Consider the following 17,371-nt stretch of genomic DNA (forward strand, 5'->3'; position numbering starts at 1 on the left):
GAAGCAAAGTGATCAAGAGGTGGATTTGTACATTCAGGGGTCATGTTAGGAGCAGAGCCAAGAGCCGCGCGAGCATTTTAACGTGTTTTAAAGAACTTTTATATTGTTTCCTTCAGGTTTAATGAACCACTTTAACCTGGCCTTTGTTTTATTTTGTCTTTGGCTGTTGCCTTTGTGCCATGATGTGATGGTTGCAGGTTGCTGCTCCTGTAGGCCTTTAAGTCCTGCCCTGCCCTTGAACTCCTCACATTCATGTTCATGTGAATTATAGGGAAACACCACTGGCTTTTTTATTTTTTATTTTTTACTTCGCTTTGGCGATTTTCCTTTGAGAATGAGAGCATGTCCACATGTGTTTGACTCTTGTCCACCTGTTGTCTCTCGCTCTGATCTGCTGCATGCCTCCGCTCCCTCAATCAAATGGGCACAACACTGACAAACGTGTGTGTCTCTCTGTGTTTGTTTTCCTTTTTTTTTCTTCCTTTGGAGAAATTTCCCCAAAGTCAGATCTCAGTCTTACAACATATCTGCAGTGCTGTGTAGCGTCTCAGTCACGTTTAATCCTGTTGCTTCACTGCGTCACTCTGTTGGGAAACACCGTGACTGTAAATCTGTGTTAGCGAAGCTTTTAACAGGCTGAAACCTTCAAGTTAAAGCTCGCAAAGTTCCTCTGTTTGCCATTACATTACATTTCACCTCACACGTGTCAAACACCTCTATCAAACCTAAAGAATGGTGAAGTCCTGGCCTCATAATAAACCCCGTGAAGCTGCTCAACCACATGCCCAGTGACTTTTTTATGTTTTTTAACTGTACGAGATCAACTCCGAAGGTGGCAACGAAGGGGTCACCGAGTGAGTTTCTTCCCCCTCTCAAAGTTTGATCTGTGTCGCACTGTTTTAACAGCTATTAAACACACCGGAGACAAGGGGGCTCGGGTCGTGCCCGTGCAGCCGTGCCCACTCGCGGTGCCACTCTGAAACCTTCAGTACATGCAGGCGGTAGGTAGGAGCCAGTGCAGCCCTATAATCCCCGCCATCCGTGATTTAGCCCCTGGTCCTCCTAATGCTCCTAAAGCCCCAGCTGCTCCCCTGGCCGCTCCGCTCTCTCCGCGACAGACTGCACACCGCTCGCGTTATTAATAATTCACCAGTTCAACGCTGCCGGCTGAAGCACCGGCCCTCACCGCCACCGTCACTGTAAACAACTGCCCCAATTCCCCCGTCTTTCTCCCCGTGTCTGTCTGTGCAAACGGGGCACATGCTGCTTGCTGAGGTGAGCTGTTGGGTAGCTAATTTTTTTTTTTTTTTTTTTTTTTTTTGGCGGGGGGTTGGAGGTTGGGGGGAGTGAAGTGTACAGGCTATCTGTCGCCGCTGCCGGAGCGCACTGGAGAGCACCCATTTTTACGCACCGAGCCCGCGCGGAGCAACCGGGACCGACCGACCGACCGACTGACGACGGCGACGTGTCGCTGTGCAGGCATTCAGCTGCCGGCGGAGGCTGCAGCGGTTTGAAGGAGCGGAAAACGCAAGCTGCTCTTTCATCTCGTCAGCTTTGAGGAGGAGGAGGCGGCGGCGAGGGACCCGGGGTGTCCCCCCGTTTGTGTGTGTAACTCCGTGTGTGTGTGTGTGTGTGTGGGTACGCGCGTGTGTCAGTGTGTGTGTGTGTGCGCGCGCGCGTTTGGAACGGGAGAGAGAGGAGAGAGAGAGAGAGAGGGAGAGAGAGATACAAGGGTAAAACAGATCGGACGCGCGGCGCAGGAGACAGCCGCTTTTGGACACGTTTTGGAGACAGAAGCTGCCCGACTGCAAAGGCTGCACACGGAAAATTAAAAATAAACAAAACTTACTTTGCGTCAACTCTCCCATCCATTATTTTTTATCGCCTTATTGATCGTTTTTCGGGGGAAGTTTTTTTTAATTTTTTTTTTTATAAAGCGTCTCCCAATCTGCTGGACAAGTTTGGCCGCTGAAGGACGCACCTCGGGACTTTGACGCAGACGTCTCCCTGACTTCTTGCCGCTGGACATGGGCGCATCTGAGGCCAAACAGCCGTAGACGGAGGGTCGGAGCTGCTGTCCTCTTTTCCTCCTATCTCTTGCAGAGTGGACCCACTTTTGAAAGAGCCTGTTTTTTCTATCTGGGCCTAAGGCCGACTTGTTTAAAGGTCCTTTTTTTTTTTTTTTTTTGCTTCCGGCAACAGCGAAGAGACCAAGTCTTCCTCCCTCAGCCCTCACTCCCTCTCTCACTTTTTTTGGAAGCCGAACTTTTAAAGGAAAATGGGGCATTGAGAGGGTTGGCAGATCTCCCCACGCTATAATGGTACGTGCTGTGTAACTCAATAGTTCTCCTCTGTTTGGTCTATAGGGTAAAGTCTATAGGACTGGAAATAAACTAAACACTGCATGTTGTTTAACCGCATCCCCGTGGCTGCTTTCAGCTTCAGGTTTTTCTTTGTAAAAGATCTGCGTTTTTATTCAAGTGAACTAGACTTGGCTGTGGGAGTCTGAGGCCACAGATGACGATACAACGCACCTGTTTGTGTGTGTAGTGTGTGTGTTGTGTGTGTGTGTGTGTGTGAGAGAGAGAGAGAGAGAGAGACAAGGGTGTATGTGTGTGTTATGAGAGTAAAGTAAGCACCTTGCTCACCCGCCAAATTGGATAATTATGAACAACGTAAACTCACTGACTTACCACATTATGAAAATCATTTGACAGGCTGATTTTTACCATAGACATGATTTCTGCTGTAGCCTACAACAATATATTTTACGAAACTGTATGTTTTTAAAGTGAAAAAAAGGGTCTCTCTCTCTCTCTCTCTCTCTCTCTCTCTCTCTCTCTCTCTCTCTCTCTCTCTCTCTCTCTCTCTCTCTCTCTCTCTCTCTTTTATTATATTTTTCCTTACATCCCCCTTTAAGACACGATCATGCCTCTGCTTTATTATGAGAAAGGATGTCTCCTAACATAAATCACCGTGTCCTCTGTGATGGGTTAACAACGTGCGGGCTGAATTGTTTGCAGAGGCGTTTCAAAAGTGCAGGGACCTTCCCGCTGCTTTGATCAAATAGAATAAAACACACAGGAGGAGATCTGAAAGGCCAGTATATGGAAACCGCATGTGGGCGGTATTTATTATTGTAATTTTTAGGGTGATAATGATGATGACAGTCTGTAAGCATCTCATGAGTCCGCGTGGCTCCCGGAGCTGCTGCTGCTGCTGCTGCTGCACCGCTCTCCACCTTGCACCGGCTCCTTGTCTTGTCTGTCTGAGGCGGCTGCTCCCTCTCTCTCCCTCTCTCTCCCTCTCTCTGCGCCTGTGTGTGTGTTCTTTTTTAATCAATGGGCACTTCATTTGCGTAGTTGATGACACTTTATAGCGACTACAAGGGGGTGGGGAGGTGATGTGACACACAGGCCGTCTTTGTGCCCCCAGAATAAATGCTGAGAGTGCTTATAGCGCACGGCAGCGTGGATAAATAGCTGCTCCGCACTATTTAATGTTGATGTGTGATATCAGAGGGAACAATCTGCGCTCGGTTGTACTCATTTTTTTCTAAGATATTATAATCCACTTTTTAAAAACTCTTAAACATAACGCTTTTTATTGCCTTTTCTCGGTGTATCAGCTGAATTCTGAAACATCAGTCACCCTCCTCTTCAAAGCCCTTGACTTACAGTGGCCCAAAATTAAAATCTCAATGGGCTAAAATCGTGACCTACATTATAATTGATCTTTGATTATTAACCCAAGAGATTAGGCCTATACAGTAAATGTAGCACACTGTGGCTGTGTGCATGTCCGTGTGTTTTGTAATGTGGCACAGCTCATAGTGTCGATGTGCTCAGTTTTGTTTTTTGTCAAACCTGTTTAGATATTTTGAACTTGACAAAAGACAGACAGTGTTGTTGTAACATAGAAACAATAACGCAAGTAATGCATTACACACAAGATCAGAAATTATTCTGTGTTTTATTAACAACACAACATGGTGCACATATTGCACTAATAATGTTTAAATAAACACAAAAAGAGCATGTCGACAGCCCTCTGGCAAGTCTAAGGTGAAGCCCCACACAGCATGTTGGACCCTAAAAATTAAATGAAATATTTAATATAAACCTAAAGACTATACCTGGAAGTAATTTTGAAATGGCAGAGTGTGGCCCTGGCATTGTCTTGCCAATAAAAACAATATACATTGCCCAATAAAAAAAAGGAAAAGCAAAGCAATAAAGCAAAAAAATATGTCCAAAAGCTGATTAAAAACACGTTATTGAAAATTGTAGTTTATTTATTGTGATGATTACACAAGATGACCAGAGGATGCATTTTCATTTTGCCAGTGGTGTTGTATGATGTCATTCTGGAGGGAAAGTGAAGTCACTAACAATAAGAAAATGTCTGTATGCTTTATTGTTATTATTATTATTATTATTTTTTTTATTATCATAGCAATATTAGTGACAAGCTTTAACCCTTTAATTCCAAGTGTATCATATTTGATACCTTTTGAGACCTACGTCATCAGTGTCATACTTTTTCTTAAAGCATCTTCTGGATACAATATAAAATTTAAATACTTCAACAGTGAGCAATACATTTAAAAATGCCAGCTGTATCAAATATGATACAAATGAAAATTAAAAAAAATATGCCAATTGCTATTTTTTTTATTCCAAATTGTTTGTCAGAATGTCCAATAAACACTCCAGTGTTAGACTCAATTATTTGATAGTTTTTAGACTTTAAGGGGTTAAATTAGTCATTTAATCTCATCAACTAACTTTAGAGGAGCAGCTGTTTCCATCCCTCAGATGAATGACATGTTGTCCACGCACATCAACCCATTTTGAAGTGTTTTACTTTATCAGGGGGTCAGGGGTCAGGCTGCTGGTGGCAGTGGAGGTGTTGTTAGTCAAAACCCTCCGAGATGAGACACACGGTCATACCTGTAACAACACAGACAGGCCTCGAATGGCTCAGGGTGCCAAACAGCAGGTAACACGTGATTTATGATGCTGGCTACTCGATTATCAGTCTATACTTCTCAAGGTAAATGCACCATTAGATAATGTTTCATCATTGGCAGTGATCTTACAATCCTCACTTTGTTTTGATAGTGGGCCTATAATTTCACAGTTGGTTGCACTGTGGTTGTTGTAGAGAAAACCTGCCAACCACAGAACCTGTCAGTCAAATAAAAGCCAAGGCTGTTATTGGTGCCAAGCAGGGAAGTGGGCGTGAACCTCACCATATTATTAAATAAATTTTTAGAGTATCATTTCAGTTGAGTTGGAAGTGGGTGAGACGTTTGAAATGGGCTCAACATGCTGCCTTATTGAGTCATCCTAAGTGTGTGTGTGTGTGTGTGTGTGTTGTAATGTAACTCTATGCTTCCTGGTCTTTGTGGTAAACTCCACCGTATTAGAACCATAACCACAAGAAAATCTCCCCATGGATCAGTCCTTGTGTGACACAATGGGCTGATTGTACCAGCAGAAACCTCATTGTTAAATGCACTTAGCCAGTGTGGCTGGGCCTTAACTGAATGTGGTTTGGCCATTTACAAAAAAAAAGGAGAAAGGGTAAGGATCCATGTAGGAAGAGGGGTGCCAGTGGCATTGGGTTACCTAGTGTATAGTGGCTGCGTGTGGTGCAAGCAGTGTGGCAGTGAAATGTTGCAGCCCGCAAAGTTCAGTGTTACAATTGGCACTGTATTATCTGAAGGCCACAGTCCATAGCCGAGCCTGTCGAGCAAGATCGGTAGTTGACAGGCGACGTGCCAGGCCAAGCGAATCTTGGGGTGTGTCACAATATGCACTCTGTTCAAACTTGTTTCACCATAACAGTTGTGATGAATGATGTATTATTTTTTGCTTTTTTTTCTATTTGCCTTTTCCTTTTTTCTTTTTTGTTTTTTTTAAACATGGAATCAAGATGGCTATTGTTTGGGCACGAAGAGTTTCACATCTCAAACGATCTGAAGTTTCGCCTCACCCTCCAGCTGATTTGCATACACTGCACCTTTAATTTGAACCACACACAACCAAAAACACAAAACACACTTAGTTTAACTTCCGGCGAAAGTGGAATGTTTTTTTGCTTAAGTCATCTGAAATGATTTTATACTCCTGCCTCCTGCAGTCAGGCCTGCTTAACAGAAACTGTTACACCATGTGCCTCATGCCTTCTCCAGAATCCCACCGTTTACTATTGTGTTAAACACAACTGCACAATTTAGCCAAATGCAATCTTCAGCACTGCATCTTGGCTGTACTTCTGACCCAACAAAACCTTCAGGACCCACAAGTGGAGTGAAATAATTAGCCCCACTCTGCTCAGCCATCCATCTATCCTTCTTTTTTTAATGCAGCCCCTCAGTTTCTCATCTTCTTTCTTATTCTCCCCGTTTTCCCTTCACCCCCTGAGATGGCTGTGTGAAAAATCGTATTTTTCCAACATTTCTCCCCGAGGTAGCTTTGGCAGGGACTCACACGGCGGCCATTTCTGCCTTTCATACACCCCTCACACGCCGTGGAACAGATCGCCGGTGCGGCCCGGCGTCTTTGAAGTGGTTGCCATCTCACGCAGGTTGGCTGGACTCTCTCTTTCTCTCTCGCTCTCCCCCTCCTCCTCCCCCCTCATTTTCATCCTGTGCCTTAAACTTGGCAACATTATTTTCAGCCACCAAATCGTGATGATAAAACCACGTTTAAGACACAATGGCCGTGATAATAATTATGGCAATCGAAGATGGACTGACAGCGGTGATGGTGGATGTGGTTGATGGCTGTGCAGCGGCCAGAATAAACTGCTTCTGGAAACAAGAGAGAGAGTGAGAGAGAGCGCACTGCACCCACCAGGTGTGTGAGCGGTGCAAGTTTTTGTGTGTAGGTGGGGAGTTAGTGTGTAAGTGTGTGCGCTTGTGTGCGACTGCTAATATGAGATGCAGAGAGACAGAAAGATAGAGAGGCGGATCATTGATATGTTGCCATTCATGTGCTTTAAAATGGAGCCATCTGAGAACAAATTCCACCATCAGGGCCTTTCATACACAAAGCTCTGTGGAGGTGTGTGTGTGTGTGTGTGTGTGTGTGTGTGTGTGTGTGTGTGTGCGCACGCAAGTGTGTGAGCAGGTTTTGGAGATCTCACCTCCAAAGAATTTGGCCATATGGTCGTCAACACATATACCCAGTGAGAGAGAGAGACACAGACAGAGACAGATAGAGAGTGAGCCAAGGAGAGAATGTGTGAGAGGGAGAAAGTGAAAGAGAAGTGTCTTTTCTTTTGTCAGTGAAGGGAGCAGGAAAAGCGATTTTAAAAGGATCCTATACCCTTACCTTAGATCAGATGGCTCAGACAAAAAGAGAAAAAAAAATCTCCATCACATCCCCTACTCCACATATTTGTGGAGTGGGAAAATCTGTCTCAATTAACACATTTGCATTGGGCGATGATGGACTCCAAATAGGTCACTGACTCAATCTCCCGCCTCCGAATCTTCCCTCTAAAATGTTAATTAAGAAGGGCTTTGAGATTTTTTTGCTCAGGGCTGGCCATATGGGCTGGGCATATGTTCTATATATATAGTACAATATATAATTCATACACTGCTGCAGGAGAGAGCGTTTCGAGGCCTGGAGTTTTTTTTTTTTTTTTGGGAGGGGGGGGGGATTACTACAAAGGGAGTCAGTATGGCCTCCCCAGTGGCAGGTACAGAGCTTAGCCTATTCATTAGTTCATGTTATTCGCTGTTGCACAATGGGATTGTGGTTCATCACCACCTGTTTCTGTAGCTGACACCATAAAGAGGACATTATATCTGTCTTTGCTGGCTTGTTGAGAGCAAATTGTCTGTTGTTGGAAAACAATTTTTTTTTGTGCGCGTGTTTTACGCCGTATTAAAGAGCTTCACAAGTCAAGTTTAAAAAAAATGTATTAACATTGAGATTCTGTGTATGTGAAGTGCTACATTTGCGTAAAAGATCTTCTCAAATAGCCAGTATGTTATCTTACACACTCTCAGTTGAACCAGTTGTCCCAGTGCCATCCACCCAAACACCCATTCACCAGCAGAATGAGGCAGCGGCAGCCAATGAAAACAGCCCTTTCCCACCCGCAGCTTTTTGGGTCCGGCTCAACCAATCAGGGGAGGCTTGCTAGTGCACCTGACCCTGTTTCTGGCTGGGGACAGCCAATCAGAAAGACTCCAGCACACCTGATGCATTGTGGTCTGCTTGCTGGTAGTCTGCAGTCTCGCCCTGGTGCGGATCCCCACACAGGTGCCGTGGATCCTGGCCATTATTCTGACCGCCGGCCAATCAGATGCATCGACTCGTTATCAGACACATGTGGCCTGGCAGACTTTGGGTGTTTGCATTTTGTTTTGTGTGTGTGTGTCTATGCCTGCGTGTGTGCATCAGCATGCTAATGTGTGTGTGCATCTGAGGAACTCTGCTACCCCATTCCCACAATGCTTTGCTGTCTTATCAGCAGGCCTCTCTCACTCCGTTCCTGGCTTCATCCTCTTCTTGAGACTCAACAATGGGCGCTGTGTTGCCCTCTTAGGAGCCGAGGGCCTCGGCAATAAAAAGCGACTAAAAATAAAAAAACATGTTTATGGACTAATAAAGATGATTAGAAATCGCACAATTGCAGAAAAATGGAAGGTTTGCGAGTGCAGATTATCTGTAATAAAAAGCCGAGGGGAGAGACGGGGGAGAGCGGGAGAAAGAGAGTTAGCTGTACAGACCTCTCATTGCGAAGGATATGAATAGCCTTTGTTTTCACCACAACTCAGGGCTGTGTGGTCTGCCAACGTCTGGCTCTTATTATGGGGTTTGTGTCTGTGCGTCTGCGTAAGTGGCATGCACGTGTGCATTGGTGTTTGCGTGCGCTGGTGTGTGTTGCTGTGTGTTTGTGTGTGCAAGGCAGAGAGCACAGGGGCGTGGAAAAAATGTATATACATGCAGGTGATTATATTTTAAAGAGAGCGAGGCTGCGTGTGCATTTAAATGTTTCCACACAACCAGATACACTGTTTTCTCTTTCTGCTCCTGTTCAGCTAAATAAATGTGGAATGGGGTCTTGGGCTGGCACAAGTGTGTGTGCATGCTTTTTTATCCGTTAAAGTTGTGAAATGAAATAGGATTTCACAGAACGGCGCAGCGGCTGTGGGATTTGGGCTCCCCTCGGCTAAGTAGAGTGGGATAGGTTGATCCAATCAACGGCAGAACTGCAAGGAGAGCCCATTTCACAGCTCCGGGCCCTGCCAGAACCCTGCCTGCCTGCCTGCTTGACTTAGAATACAAATGAAGCTCCATGAATGCACACTTACACACACGCATGCATACACACTGGTACTTACAGGCAGTCTGGCTGTGGATGTATAGTGTAAGAGTTGTTAACAGGCGCTCTGCTTTCTGGGGAGGAATGAGACAAACAGGGGTTATGAGACTCTCACCCATGCACAGGTATTAGGAAGCAAGAAAACCTGTTTGATCAGGGTGATTTCAGGACATGAATGTTCACATGTGTGTATAACAGAAGTTATTGTTTTGTTTTATTATGAATGCATTATTATCTTATCTCTTGTTTGAACAGCAACAGTCAGATATACCATTGTCTTTTGTAAACAACGACAGAAATTCTGTGATTAAAATGTTAAAATATTCACTATTCTTCTCACTGGAACAAAGTAACAGGTTCAAGCAGCCACTAAATAATGAGAAATGTGAGGATTTCTGGTGACTTAGTGCCAAATGTGTTCTGTGAAGGATTCACTAATACTATGATAAAATCACTGTGCTGTGTGAATAACATATACTGTAACTAAATAACCATTTCTCTGTTTTTTTAGGCTACTGACACCTACCTGGTAAACGACGATCCTGCTAGAGGCCCCGGGATGCCTGAGTGTTTCCTCGTGTCTGATACATATAGGGTATATACACACACACACACACACACACACACACACACACACACACACACACACACACACACACACACACACACACACACACACACACACACACAACCTCTCTACATCTGTCTGTGTGACTGTATTGATGTCTCAAGATTTATTTCCTGGACACACAAACAAGCCTGGTTCATTAAGAATAATCTCCTTTTTCCTCTGTAAAGATTTACTGCAGTTGAGAGGAGGAGGGCGTTTAGAGTACAAAAGACTCAGCAGAGCGTGCTGTAGAATCATTTTTACACGGTCACACTTCACCATGGGAATGTTAACCACTATATTATCTTCATTCTTCAGATCTTGAATTGGAAGTGCTGGGGTTAATGTGTCCAGGAAACACATCCACACATTTTAAGTGTTGACACTTTGCTGTTAGCATGCTTTTATTTCCATTTCCTGCATACAAAAAACAAAATATCCCACATGTCATCATGTATGCCCTGATCTTCTTCTGTCTGACTGTGCTGATGTGTGGCAACAGTGACCTGTGAAAACACTGCACATTTCCTTATAATCTCCACTTTTCTGTGACATGCATTTTTACAAGGTTATTATTTATGCTTGTCAGAAGTCTGGCTCTTCACACCAGTTAGCAGCCAGTTACAACACAATACAAAACATTACCAAACTGATGTTTTATTTCAATTATTATCATTGTTTTTTTTTTTGCTTTTTTTGGCATGATGCTTCCTATGTGTGACGTGTTGTTGCATGCGGTCACTTTCCTATCTTCATGAAGATATTATCTTACAGGCTGAGTTTATAGATAGCTGTTGGACTGCCTGTAAAAATGGCTCTTTTGGCCTGAGCGCTGTGATATGACATGCTGCATTTTACGCTTAGATTAAGGAGCGATGACATCAGACGAGAAAAATAAATCTATACGTTTTCTTTCGCGGTGAATACAAACACGGTAGAAACGCAGTAATCCAAACCAGTCGGAGGGAAACGTACTGTTCGAGGAGCCGTTGCTCACAGTAAACACATAAAAAGCAGCAGGCGCAACACATTGCTCTGCGCACACTCCTCAGATTGCAAACAGATCCATAGAGTCTCTGGGATCCACACTGTGTATGATATGCTTGTTAGCCATAACGGCCAGTCAGCCATTTCTTTCTGACTGCATATGCCTGTATGCATTTGACTGGCGTGCTCCCTCCCAGAGCACACATAAACAGCTTACTCAAACAATATTTACACTGTACGGTGTAGTAAACGGTACAGTTACACACACATTTTCCTTCACGTGTTTTCAGCCTTTTAAAAGGCAGCCTCAACCACCTGTCTCGCACATTTAGCATGCTAATGGCAGTGTCAGTATGCTACATCACTTTCAATATTTAATGGCCTAGCCACAGGCGATGGTAAACAGCAAGTATATGGGTAGTGCTGTGTGTCAATGGAAGACCACAACATGCTAACTTTAGACGCACCATATGGTTTTCTCATGTGCTTCATAATGGCAAACATAGACTCAGAAACCACGAGAACCCGGCGCGCTCGAGGGGCTTTCATAGGTGATGGTCAGCCTGGACTGTTTGATCAGAGAGAGAGCGGGAGAGAGACAGAGAGAGAGAGAAAGAGAGAGTGAGAGGCGGGAGAGAGAGTTTGGAAAGAAAACCTGAGCGTCAGTGTTTTGTAACTCTCGTGGTTGCTATAGTTTGTTTGTTACAGCCAAGCGTCAGTGTTGAATACTGAGATGGACGTCTCAGGCCAGGCTGCAGCCAGAGACAAAGAAAACCAGTAAAGATGAAAAAGGGACGGTGTCTGTGATTAAGACAGCGGAAAGCGAGGAAGAACAGCAGAAGATTATAGATAGAAAAAGAGAAAAAAGTCACTAAAGAGAACCAGTGAGAAATAGAAAAAAAGGGGCAGACAAAAAGAGAAGGAGGGAAAGCGAGGGAGCACACAAAGGCTTTGGGGTTTGGGCCTGTGCCGTGGTGGGGTGTGGTTTGGAAAGAGGAGAGACTTTGGGAAAGGAACAGACTACACCTCAATATGCTTCACTTTTCTTTCACTTTTATTTAGTCTGTTCCTTCTTTCTCTCAATCTAATTCTTTTTCTAGTTGCTTGTGCCAGCGTATCTTTGACCACAAGACATTTGGGGTTGTGTATGTATATGCATGGGTATGTGTGTGTGTGTGTGTGTATACATTCTGCACATTATATGCATGTGTGTCTGTGGTGTGAGTGTCTAAGTATCCTACATAGGCTGAGGTCTCGTAAAGCTGCGCAGCTTCATATTCCCCTGGAAAACTTGGCATTCAAGTACTGGGGTGACTTCAACCCCTGAAAACCGCACCCTTGCACACACATACACACACATATATATATTTATATATATATATATATACATGTGCACATACACTCACACACACGCTTTGTCAGACTCAAACACACACTCTCAGACATATGCACGCACAGGATTGTACACACACTTGCAAACCCCCTCCTAAGGCTCTTGCAGACGCACACTCACACAAGGCAGGGGCTTATGTATAATTGCAGGCACTCTGCCTGCATATATGAGTTTGATTAGGCTGAGGAGCAGGCAGCGGGCGAGGATAAAGCCAAGCCTGATTAGAAACAGAGTGTATCGCTTCCATACAATAGGAGTCACAATGAGACTGGTTTAGACCACTTTGCCCAAGTTCAGGTATCTTTTGTTTCCATATACACGTACAGTTCACTAGAATATGACTTGGACTTGGCTCAAAAAGGAGAGTAACAGGAATCCAAAAGGTATCGCTGCTGAATAAATTACAGCCTGACACACAGTGCATTTACAACTTGTTGTAATAACTTTGGACTTGTTTATTTCCCTGAAGGCAATGACAGAGGTCGCCAGAAAAATGCAGAATATCTGAATGCTCTTGTCCTCTATTGTAAATATTTTATATGACTGGTTATAACTTTCAAATGAGGGGCTCCTTGTCCCAAAACTAACAGCACTGAGCGTCCTCAGCCAAAGTGAAACTGACAGAGTCGAGCTTCGAATCCAGGCGCGACACACTGTAGAGTGAATTCAACACAAATTTGAGCTGAAGTCTCAGCTGCATCAGATACTTCTCGTTCACGGCCGCACTTTGGAGTTACATTAACAAATGGTCAAGTTAAGGACACAGGGGCCTCGGCCACTTAAAGACACTTGAGTTAGTTTACTGTCTGTGTGTGGGGAAAGCTGTGTGTCACCTTCCTGCGGCTTTGCCGACAGAACTCCACAGCAAAATCTGGAGTTGTAAATTTCAAATCTGTGTTTCTATTTTGGTCACGCTCAGGCACTGCTTCTGCATTTTGCTCCAAAGCAGAGGATATGAAAGTTGAGAAAAGATCATTTTGAGGAATTCTGCCCCCACCACCACCAACCCCCCTTTTCTCAATCGTTTGTTTTCTCTCTGTATTCATGTGGCAAAGCCATATTTGTATATTACCGTAAAGGCATATTTATAAGACAAAGTCAAAAATATGCTGGTTCTCTACATGAACATAACAGTACAACAAGGTCTCTTTGAAAAAAAAGTATATACAAGTGCTATAACATAATATTATAAAGTCATGATAGATAGATAGATAGATAGATAGATAGATAGATAGATAGATAGATAGATAGATAGATAGACAGATAGATAGATAGATAGATAGATAGATAGATAGATAGATAGATAGATAGAAACAGGAATTACAGATGTCATAAATAAATAACTTGAAATATAATGACGTGACTGCAAAATACTGTTGCTCAAGCGACTCCTGTTTGGGGTTTTAGCGAATCACGGAATCTTTAAAAAAAAGTATATATCAAATATTGTAAAAAGAAAAAAAAAAGATTTGTTTTAATACACAGTCAAGTTTTTTGTCGATTTGGAAGAGGAGCGGCGAGAGAGTGAGTGAGAGAGAGAGCGAGAGAGAGAGAGAGAGAGAGAGAGAGAGAGAGAGGGTGGGAGGGAGGGAGGGAGGGAGAGCTGCAAAAACTTTCCTCTAAAGTTAGTGCGGAGCTTTCACTGTGAGTGAGGCGGGGTTACAGCCTGGACTGAGCCACAGCGGCTTTGCAATGCGGCACCGCAGCGAACCTCCATCCAACTTTATTATCAACAACTCCAATTTTCATCTCTAGACACAACCATGTACTCCCCATACTGCTTGACACAGGTATGAACATTATGTGTGTGTATATATTTCTTTCTATCCATATCGCCGTTTTCATGTTCCGCCTCGCTTGCCATTTTTCCGGTGTAGTGCGCCTCCGGTTTGTTTCTACTGTATGTGGTTACAGTGTTGTGTTGTGTGTCGCGCTGCTGCTGCCGCCGCCGCCGCCGCCGCTGCTTGTCATTTGTTGCGTTTTAAGGACCTTTTTTTCTGCTCTACTCTCTTCCCCCCGATAGTGCTTAACCTCCCTCTCTTTCTCGCTCTCTCCCTCTCTCTCTCCCTTTCTTTTTTAATGGCACTCCTCCAACGGGCTTTCTTGTGCGTCTCATTGCGCATGGTTTGGAGAGAAAATGGCGCTTCTCCCAAATCTATTTTATATAAAACGGAGGTTGGAGAAAGGGGAAGGAGGGCCCGGTTCCCTGACGGTTGGCGACTAATTACAACCACCCCGAGGCATTAATCGGCTTTGTCTCCACATATAATAAAGCCACATATCGACTTGTATCGCGGCTTCATGAGCTGCAGGACACTTTGTGTTGTTATATGAAGGAGGGATTCTGAGTTGCGGCTGTTACGGAGGTCTGCCGGTCTTAAGCCACGGTCGGTGCCGGGGGCCTTTAGGGTCACGGTGGACACGCTCACAGCCCTCCCTCTCTTATTTTCTCCTACTTCGGCCTTTATTGTCAAATAAAAGGGAGTATTTTTTTCCCGGCAACCGAGAGGAGAAAGTGGAGTAATGATGATGAGCGAGTGTCCGAGCTGCGTGGTTTCAGTTTGATAGTTGACAAAATACAGTTGACCTTTATCGAAGCAACAGAGCGATAGTGACACTATAGCTCTGTTGAATAGTGTACCACATCTTCTTTATATATTCATTACAATAAATGCAGCAGAGGATAGAGCTTGTGCGTGTTAATTAAAAAAAGAAAAAGAAAAAAGAAAAGAAAAACAAACTCGCTTTATCCGGTCCGTTCTTTTGAAGGCCTTTTTGGAGTAATGGCTTTGGAGAAAGTGCTGTTTTCATTTTATTTGTCTTGACACCAAAGTGATAATTTATATTATATAATTTAGAAACCCACTCTGAATATTCAGCTCATATTTTTGTCATCAAATGTATGTTACAGACTCAGTTTTGACCTCTCGGCTATACACGCACCTCAGACACTATCAACAAAAAGTCTAGAGATATATCTTATCAGCTCACAGACCTGTGCTCTTCACTTTAGATATGCTTATTTTATATTTAGATATATGTTCAAAAAATATGTAGCCTACTAAAAAATAATCTTTGATTGATTGTCTACACGTTGAGTATATGGGCCAAGTTAAGCCGTTTTGATATAGCCCACACTCAGTCTGTTTTTTCTTTATTTTTTTTGCTTTTTTCATGCCTTTTCTTCTCAGTGGGTTCTCTGTGTATTTTCCTAGTGTGTTGAATATGCAGGTATCTGTAGATTAAACCAGCAGCTCACAGCAGCAAAGGTCAAACTGTAAATGACCTTTTTTTTTGTTTGCAGCTCGTCTCTGATCGTTATATGTCACCTACACATATAGATAAAGTTATCTTTCTAAATGAGATGACAGCTTCTTCAGAGATTTGCTGCAGCCACCGCAGAGTTAACAGATGAGAGCTGCAGCAGCTTCAGGCCGCCGCGTGTCCGCGTTTCTCTCTGCCGCCACACGCCGGGATCCAAGATACTTTTCTCTGTCAATATTTTTGCCTCTTTACAAACTGTGCTGGGTGTGATCTTTTTAACATGACTATTGATCACTATAGACAGTGTAGTTTTTTATTTTTATTTTTTTTATTTTTATTATGATTATTATTTCTTTATTTTTGTCTGAGGCGAGGAGCTCCAGTAAGTCAGAAGTCATCGTGCATGACATGTATACTTATCAGGCAGTAGACAATAAATTTAACACATTCATTTACAATGTGAAATCACTTTTCATGATAAACTCCCAGCTGTTCTGCGTTAGACTTTCTGGTTCAGATTTTCAATGGATGCAGGGAGGTCACGGCCTTATCCTGCCCTCCTGGCGGCATTGCCGTTTATAATAACCCATTATATGTAGCCTATATATTTTCCAAAATTATATTTGAGATCACACTTGAGCCATGCACCACATGTGATGTAGCAGGGAAATTGTAATCATTCCTTTCCTTAAACAGAACAGTCTTCATTTGACGAGCTCCGTGGAAAACATGCAGGATTCCTCCTCAGTGTTATTTCAGGCCTTCTGACCAGACTCACTATGTTTTTTCTGACTGTTTAGACACACAGAGGGGCAGTCTGCTCACAGGCAAAACTGTACTTCATCACATCTTTATTGTTATTGTTATTATCATCATGACTAATATTCCAGGTTTTTCATTTGTATTACTTGCTACAGCAGCAAAGCCAGAGGCCGTACACGGCTGCAGAACAGACCGCAGCAGAACCATCTACACCACTTACTGTTCTCCTCTCTCTCTCTCTCTCTCTCTCTCTCTCTCTCTCTCCCTCCCCCCTCCTGACCTCTCTCTGCCGCCGTGGACTGCAGAAACACTGAGGGAGACATTTTTCTAATCAATAGTCCATTTGATTTGCAGCGTAAAATAAGTCCAACAGCCCTACTGCATATTTAGTACAGATAATTTTCCAAGCCTGGTGGTATGAGGCAGAGGTCCGCATCGAGTTTCCTCTTTCTTTTCCATTAATTAAAATTAATTGGCAGCAGATCCTCTCACACGAGCGCCGCATGGACGCGTGCTCCCCATATGCGCGATACATATTGATCTGCTTAGGGCTGCTGTTCGTGCGTCTCCCCGGCTCCTACTGATGGATATCAAGCAGGGCTGGTTTGTTTGTGCTCTCATATCTCCTCGAGAACGCGTGTGTTTGTATTTAGAGGATATTAAGATAACACCAGTCAAAAATTAACTTGTAAAACGCCCATGCTTCCTGCTTATGGACGTCAGAGTGACACCTCTGTGTTTAGCACCTGTAATTAAAGCTCGACTTGAACGTCCGCCTTTTTAATTTGTGTTAATGGATTGTTTGAATGCTCTGTGGTTGGACGCCGTGGAAGGCGGGATTGCTTATTGTTGTTTTTAATGTAGTATGCCCACGCAGGCACACATGGATGGATTACTTAGGCGTGCGTAAACCTGCTCGAAACCCACAGGCCTGCGCTGCATTGCCACCCTGTGACTCCGTTAGGATTGATCTTAGAGATCCTGAATAATTCACAAATCACAGA

General features: G+C 43.7%; 1 protein-coding gene across 8 annotated transcripts in view; it reads left to right on the forward strand.

Moving 5' to 3' along the window:
- Positions 1-1,720: 1,720 nt before the first annotated feature.
- nfixa (nuclear factor I/Xa) overlaps positions 1,721-17,371 on the forward strand; it is a gene marked incomplete at its 3' end in the record, with an annotated part of 112,498 nt that continues 96,847 nt past the window's right edge. The window contains exons 1-2 of one of the 8 annotated variants that reach the window (XM_083973490.1): positions 1,721-2,321; positions 9,863-9,946. In XM_083973490.1, the coding sequence (XP_083829616.1) occupies positions 2,319-2,321; positions 9,863-9,946 (87 nt within the window). In that variant the 5' untranslated portion in view covers positions 1,721-2,318. Of the gene's footprint in view, positions 2,322-9,862; positions 9,947-13,976; positions 14,132-17,371 lie in introns of those variants that run through there. The other 7 variants (XM_083973493.1, XM_083973494.1, XM_083973486.1 and 4 more) reach the window with 7 other exon arrangements.

The sequence above is a fragment of the Trachurus trachurus genome (genome assembly GCF_905171665.1).
Source record: "Trachurus trachurus genome assembly, chromosome: 1".
Classification (NCBI taxonomy): domain Eukaryota; kingdom Metazoa; phylum Chordata; class Actinopteri; order Carangiformes; family Carangidae; genus Trachurus; species Trachurus trachurus.